This window comes from Lupinus angustifolius, chromosome LG11 (assembly GCF_001865875.1).
Source record: "Lupinus angustifolius cultivar Tanjil chromosome LG11, LupAngTanjil_v1.0, whole genome shotgun sequence".
Taxonomy (NCBI): domain Eukaryota; kingdom Viridiplantae; phylum Streptophyta; class Magnoliopsida; order Fabales; family Fabaceae; genus Lupinus; species Lupinus angustifolius.
This window is the reverse complement of record NC_032019.1, coordinates 27378353-27386100: the sequence shown is the minus strand read 5'-3', so window position 1 is coordinate 27386100 and position 7748 is coordinate 27378353. Positions and strand designations below refer to the sequence as shown.

At 34.1% G+C, this 7748-nt stretch overlaps 1 protein-coding gene across 1 annotated transcript; it reads left to right on the top strand.

Moving 5' to 3' along the window:
- LOC109361034 (3-phosphoinositide-dependent protein kinase 1-like) lies at positions 210-7467 on the top strand. Its single transcript, XM_019606328.1, has 11 exons — positions 210-865; positions 2403-2583; positions 2754-2806; positions 4040-4141; positions 4214-4322; positions 4405-4483; positions 4663-4828; positions 5772-5906; positions 6006-6163; positions 6257-6479; positions 6997-7467. Exons 1-11 carry the CDS (start codon positions 686-688, stop codon positions 7078-7080), a joined length of 1470 nt encoding a protein of 489 aa, XP_019461873.1. The 5' UTR covers positions 210-685; the 3' UTR covers positions 7081-7467.

Here is a 7748-nt window from a genome sequence, read left to right as displayed (position 1 = left end):
AAGAATTATTCCCTTTCAGTGTGTATTGATGCTTCTATCAATAAGTATTGCTCCTAAAAATTAAACTCATCACAATTTTTATCATACTGAGATTTAGTGAAACCTTACATCACTTTTTATAGATCGGTAGTGTTTAATTGAAATGTGTACAAATAATTCTTTACCTAGAAAAAAGCAAAATTAAAAAAAAAATCCAATGATATGAAACCTGACCAATGAAGTGATGAAGCATTGCCCTCCAATTTTAGGCATATGGAGAGAGAAACTCCAATGAATGTTCTCCATCATTCACTTCCATGTGCCACTCTTCTCCTCCTCTTCAATCCCATGTCTTCCTCTCCACCCTCAAATCAAAGGAAATTTCATTTCTTTCTCCTTTTCTCTCACTTCAATTCATTTTTCCCTTGATACCTCTACCACTTTCTAGGGTTTTGTAATTTAAAAGACAAAAACAAACACTAAAGCTGATCCACACTCAGAAATTTATACACACATACCCATATACCATCCAATCACAAAGAACCCAACTTTTTTATCACAGAGTGAATTTCATCTGATCCATTGGTTAAATACTTAAATGGGTTTCTCCAATTTAGTCTCTTTGACCGTTTAAAGCACCTTTCCCAAGGCTTCTAGAGAGAGAAAATTGGTTAGAATTTAGAAGGGTGTGATTTTCTCAGAGGCAATGTTGGCAATGGAGAAGGATTTTGAGTCAAAGTTGAAGATTCAAGGGAATTCCTCTAATGGTAGTGGTGGTGGGAGTGTGCAGAGATCTAAAAGTTTTGCTTTTAGAGCTCCTCAGGAGAATTACACCATTCAGGATTTTGAGTTGGGAAGGATCTATGGTGTTGGTTCTTATTCTAAGGTTTGACACTGGTGAATTGTAATTACTTTTATTCTTTTTATTTTTTGGTAAATTGTAATTTCTGTTCTGTTCTCTTATGTGTTGGTTTGCTTTTGTTTTTTTGTAATTTTTAGTGAGTGTTTTATGCAATGTTTTGATGGATGCATTAATCCTTTGGGAGGATATTGGCGTTATAATGTTATGAAATGATCAAATAATGCAATGCATTACCATTTTTGTTAATGGTTAATGGGTATTGTGCAGTTGATATCTTTGCACAATGTTGCCAATATTTGGCATCCTTGTTGTTATGTTTGTATGAAACACGGTCTAATAGTTTTATGAAAATGTTTATCCCACACCTTGTTTTTAGATGTAGAAGGTCTAGGGAAAAGAAGGGAGAATTTGATAGGTACTTAGGAACTCTGGCATTATTGGTTGTTGAAAAACCTGTTGCAAGGGATAAAAAGGGAAAAAAACAAACCACTTTATTGCAGGATAGGAAAATGTCTTGTATTTAGTGATTTATATTTGGTTCTTGATAGGTCTTGTGATATTCTGAACTACATTATTGGTTTGGATATTAACCCTGTTTTTGTACTTTAGCCTTTAGCAAAATAAATGGACCTTGAAGATTATTTTTCAAGTGTAGTGAGAATTACATAAGTTGCAGATCTGAAAGTAAATCGGATTATAGGCTGCAGAAAATGAAGTGATATGCATTAATGATTCACTTGACTGTGAGTTTTTTACCAAGCTAAAAATGACTTGAAACAAATAGTGCACAAAACCAGAATTTTAAGTTTCTGAAAAAATATAGTATGTTGTGCTTTTTTTAGGGCATGTTCGGTGAGACATGTGTTGCTAGTTTTATTGTTACTTCTTTTGCACAAGGGTTATCTGTTCTCAAATCAGTGAGAGGTTTCACACTGTGCCTTGCCATAGTGTAGGCTGTAGATTTATTTAAACTGCACTGCTATCTAATACAAGTGTGTTTCATCTTAAGTAATGAAGGGAACATGGTCCCGGCTACATGTATTAGTAAAGGCATTTCTTCCATTCTCTTTGCTTCTCTTCCCAACTGATGTTTTTTCTAAAATATTCACTTCTTTTGGCTAACTTCTGCGGTTTGTAAGATGTGTCAGCAACTCTATTTATTCGAATAATTATTTCTAATAACTTCAACCATTTGCAGTACTTGTTTCTCTATAGCCTGGTTCTGTGACTATCTGCACATAATCTACAGTTTCCAAAAAAAACACTCTCAAAACTCAAAAGGTGTCATCAACTTGATTTTCTCCTTTGCCTCTGCCTCTTTGCTCAACTTGTTTTATTTTTCGTTTCCCCTTTGCTCAACTTGATTTATTATATTTTTCCCCTTTCCTCGAGTTTCACTGCCTGGAAGCTGTTGTACAAAAAGTATGTATGTTTGAAGGTTCCCTTATAGCCAGTACCATCTCTATACTATTTTATTTTTGGTTATATGTTGGGCAGTTATTTGAGTATATTTTTTTCTCGTGTAAATTATCATTAAATATCTTTCGTATGATGATTTAAGGTTGTGAGGGCAAAGAAGAAGGATTCAGGAATTGTGTATGCAATGAAGATCATGGACAAAAAGTTTATTACTAAAGAGAACAAAGCAGCTTATGTGAAGTTGGAACGTATAGTGCTTGACCAATTAGATCATCCTGGCATTGTTCGGCTATTTTTCACTTTTCAAGACACATTTTCTCTCTGTAGGTATTCTTAGGTTTATTTTCTCTTTATTCTCTCTTTTCCTGTGACTCACTTCTCCCTTCGTTCTTTTTTTTTCAGACTTCTTTTTGCTGCTTTTGTTTGCTTGGTCTGTTTTTTAACGTTTGTATTTTTTCTTTTCTTTTTTCCTGATCCTTTTACAATGGTGAAGACATGGCACTTGAATCCTGTGAAGGTGGAGAACTTTTTGATCAGATAACCAGGGTAAGATAACAACAAACTTCAAGGCATAAATTCCATATGCTCGAGTGACTAAGTTCTTTGGAGAAAATTTCTGGACCTAAAGTGTTAGTTTAATAGTTCAGGAAGACTTAATTAGTGGATGGTTTTGTGTTTTCTTTTTAAATCAATACTTTCTAAGAGACAGAAGTAAATATTTTAGAGTTAATTTTGACATAATTATAATTGCAAAATTTTGTTTTAATTCAAGTGCAACTCCTTACTGGGGCTTCTACGCTTTGTCCAATTCCTAGAGGAAGAGAGAAGCCAGGAAAAATCATAGGTGAAATGATTACGAAAGACTTAGAGATCAATGTTTTGTCAATGAACATGATTTATGATAGAGCATTATGACGTCATTTAATCTATGTAGCCGACCCCACCGAGTGAGATAAAAACTTGGTTGTAGTTGTCAAGAGCAATTCTATGACACAATTTAATGTTCTTGATGCCTTTTTATAACTTTATGCATATTGAACTTCGAGTAAATCATTTTAGTTACATATCAAAATTAATTATATTTACCACTTGAGTTAAGCATTTATTGTTTCACTTAATGATTGTAAAGTCCAAGATGGCATCCTTAACATTTATAGTTCATATTATCTACCCTAAAGGAGAAGTGATTTAACTGTAAGGTGTGAGAATATCACTGTCCTTTCGTACTAATCTTCTGTGCCAATGCAGACAGAAGTCTTCAAGTCCTAGGATAATCGAATGAATAAATCCTTTCAAAACATTTAGTGAAACCAAACAATATTATGATATTTATGAATGATTTCTTTAACTTAAAAACACATTTTTTCTAATAGTTCTTGTTTTTACTTGACTAAGTTAAGAATTTTACACGGTCAGCATTGTTGTAGCCGGTTTTACTATTGTGTTATCATTTGATACTTTTAAGGGAAGAACTTTAGTTCTTTTTCTCATGTTACTGTTATTATTGTTACCATGTGTGCTTCTTTTATTAACTGAAACTCTAGTCGCCTCTACTGATCAATATAGGTAAAAGTGAATCTAGAAACAGGCTAAAACATTTATTAAAACATTTTATGTTTGTGATCCCGTGAAGACATTTTAGGACTTGTTGGCCTCTCTTAAATAAATGTGTATACTGTTGCTGTTATTTGGAGCTGTTAAAGTATATACTTTTGTACCTTTTTGCATTCTTCTTACTCTTTGATATCAACTAGCAGCTTTATGATTTCTTGTATGCAGAAAGGTCGTCTATCCGAGGATGAAGCACGGTTTTATGCAGCTGAAGTTGTGGATGCTCTTGAATATATACATAGTTTGGGGTTGATCCATCGTGATATTAAGGTACTTTTGTGGCAAGATTGTACTGCATTGTTACCATATATGGTTATGTGTGAATAATTCTGTAAATTGCAGCCAGAGAACTTGTTACTTACTAGTGATGGTCATATAAAAATAGCCGATTTTGGGAGCGTGAAGCCTATGCAGGATAGCCAAATCACCGTCCTTCCAAATGCAGCCTCAGGTAATATAGGACAATTGTGGAAGCTGCTTCGCTGTGTGTATAACTAATCTTGTAAATCATTTTTTTATCGTTTTGTTCATAGATGATAAAGCCTGCACGTTTGTCGGGACAGCTGCATATGTACCTCCAGAGGTTCTTAATTCTTCTCCAGCAACTTTTGGGTAGGGAATAGATTATCCAGTTCATAGACGAATTTTATATTGTGATAATATTATTTTATTGCTAGATATTTGGGTAGTGTGTAGTTAGATAATGTTTCACTTAGTTGAGTTCATAGTTTCTTCATTGCCTTTTCTCCCATGTCAGATTCTCACATATTAACCACTTTTGTTTTACTCAGAAATGATCTCTGGGCACTTGGATGCACATTATACCAAATGCTTTCTGGAACCTCTCCTTTTAAAGATGCTAGTGAATGGCTTATTTTCCAAAGAATAATAGCCAGAGAAATTCGAATTCCAGATTACTTTTCTGAGGAGGCCAGAGACCTTATTGATCGGTTATTGGTTTGTATTTTATGACTGAACTCCCAGCCAATTTTATATACATTGCCACTCTTTTGGTGCATGTTTGTAAACGAGTAGTTTAGGAGAATATTCACTTTTTTCCAAAGGTTCTTGGAGGGAACTTTTGATTATTTGCTATTTTGAATACAAAATAAGCTAATTCAAACACACGCCTAATCGACCAATTTTTTTCTTTCTGCTTTTATTTCCACTGCTACTCTTTATATTGACAAACTATAGGCCTAAAGTAGGGTAAAATGTAGGGTTTTTTTCATTTCTATCATATATAGACAGTCGTTTCTTGAGAACTATCAATTTTGACATAATGCATGAAAAATATAAATTTTCATGTGAAAGCCCCACCCTTGAAATCTTATTATTATTTGTTGAGCTTTGAGCATTTTCATAGCTATTTTGACCATTGACAATTGCCAAATATTCCAAGCTTCTTCTCCTAACCTGGAAATCTAGCTTTATAGTTTGCCAAATTGCCATAGTGTCCCTGGCCATCATGGAAGTGGTGGATTTGAGAGCTCATGTTAACATGTGTTGTAAGGGTATTTGCAATAAGAATAGTAATGATGCTAGTTGTAATAGAAAGTGAGAAGGTGTATGTGTAGGCCATTAGGTATATATATTTGCATAGATGCATACATCAATATGTTATAGAGCTCGATGGTCATTAACAGTTGTTTAAAAAAAATATTTTATATGAAAGTTCGGGTAGATTAGCCTTTATTAAAATATAATGAAAAATTATAAAGATATGACAATATTGCATTTAGGTATAATTCATTTTTTAATGGTACATGTAATACTTTTAACGTAGCGGACATTGTTTAAGTTTTTTCTTTTTTGTGAATTGGCATAGTTTGAGTTGCATTGCCATTGGTTATTAATTTGAAAATTTGTAATTTTACATAGCCATGCTATTATGATGCAGGATTTGGAACCCAGCAGGAGACCAGGTGCAGGACCCGACGGTTATACTGCTTTGAAAATGCATCCCTTTTTCAATGGAGTTGATTGGGATAACTTAAGGGCACACACCCCTCCAAAACTTGTTCTGGATTCTGGGGTATGTCTGCATTTGCTATTTATGGATTCTAAAGGGACTTTCTATTCAGTTTATTTATTAAGAACATGAAATGTAATGTTGTTTAAGTTTCACTTTTAGGGTCAATCACCTGAGGTTGATTATGTTCATGATTCATCATGGAATCCTTCTCACGTCGGGGATGGATCTGCTAGACAACCTGATGGTGTTGCGACATCTTCCGAGGGGACTGGTAGCATTACTAGGCTAGCTTCAATTGATTCTTTTGATTCAAAATGGTATTCACTTGCAGTCCCATTCTTGTGTGTTATTGCATCCAAGTATGGAAAAAGTTGGTTTGATAAAAATTAAAACTTGTTCTTATCTTACAGGCAACAATTTTTGGATCCCGGGGAATCCGTTCTTATGATCTCGATGGTAAAGAAATTACAGAAACTAACAAGCAAGAAGGTGCAGCTCATCCTTACCAACAAACCAAAGTTGATCTATGTGGACCCATCAAAGCTAATCGTGAAGGGAAATATAATATGGTCTGATAATCCAAATGACTTGAGTATCCAAGTAACAAGTCCTTCACATTTCAAGATTTGCACAGTAAGCTTCCTTTTCTGTATAGGATCTTGTTATACAATTTGCAAAAAAAAATTAATTTTTTTTCAATATATCTATCTGGGTGTATGAGAGTTGAAACTCTGGCTCGGTTAAAAATGTTAATAGTTCAACTTTGGAATATTTAATTTTTCTGATATAATGTAAAGTATTGTAAGCAAGAATTAGGTTTTAGAAGTGTGCTTCCTTGCCTCACCAATAAATGTTACACATTTAGAGGGTGAGTCTCCGCGCAATAGTAAGGTGCTGCCTTATAACCTAGAGGTCAGGTTCAAATCCCAAAAGTAAACTTTTCGCTTGTGATAGTAAGACCACGTACATCAACCTTCCCTACACCCTACCAGGTGGAAGCCTCGTGTGCACTAAACCACCCTTTTAAATATTGTTTATGAAAGAAATTTTCCCCCTAACTTATAATGCTCTTCCCCTCTTAGTTGTGTATTCTATTTTTGTCTTAGGACTTTCCTTTCCAGTTTTCTAATTAGATGTAATGATGATGCAGCCAAAAAAGGTAATGTCATTTGAGGATGCAAAGCAAAGAGCCTTGCTGTGGAAAAATGCAATTGAAGGTCTTCAAAACCAGTAGTGAATTCTTTCTGGTTTTGACAATTCATTCTTTCACATGCCCTCATTATTCAGGAAAAGGAGATAAAACAGTGGACAGTGCAATAATGAATTATCCATTGAAGCAAAAAAAAAATTGAATTTGTAGATTTAATTGAGTTTGTGTTCACCCTTCCATCTTCATTCATGCTTCCAAGGGGTGATACAAACAATGTGAAAGTTCCAATTATGTTGGCTATGTTGGAGGTTGGAATCAATAACTTTTATTAGAAATTTTTTGGCTGTATTTTATAAATATATATTTATGAGTAGGAAAATGATAGCATTATTGGTTATCATAATGTATGAATCTCTCCATGTCTTGATGAAAGACATGCTGAACATTCAAAATGTGAGGATGATTTGTTCCCTTTGAAATTGTAGATGTTATAGGTGTTATCTAGCAATCCAACTTATACTTTGGGGGAAATTACACTCAACAAAGCTTTTAAACTTTGGCTAACAGTTGATAAAACATCATTAAGTACCTAAACTATTTGTTTGCCAGTTTGGTTTTGGAGGGTGAGGGTAAGGGAAGGCTTGAGAGTCATTTCATAAGTATATTTCATGTCTCCCAAGTCTTCCCCATTCTTCCATTGTCCTCCAAAAACAACTCGCAAATAGACCTAAAAGAAAAAAAGTGTAATATTT

What these genes read in the sequence shown, in the direction of transcription:
- LOC109361034 (XM_019606328.1), top strand. Translation starts at nt 686, where the DNA reads ATGTTGGCAATGGAGAAGGATTTTGAGTCAAAGTTGAAGATTCAAGGG. An exon ending in GTGTTGGTTCTTATTCTAAG is followed by an intron (nt 866 to 2,402) that starts GTTTGACACTGG and finishes TGATGATTTAAG; the next exon opens with GTTGTGAGGGCAAAGAAGAA. An exon ending in TCTTCTCCAGCAACTTTTGG is followed by an intron (nt 4,484 to 4,662) that starts GTAGGGAATAGA and finishes TGTTTTACTCAG; the next exon opens with AAATGATCTCTGGGCACTTG.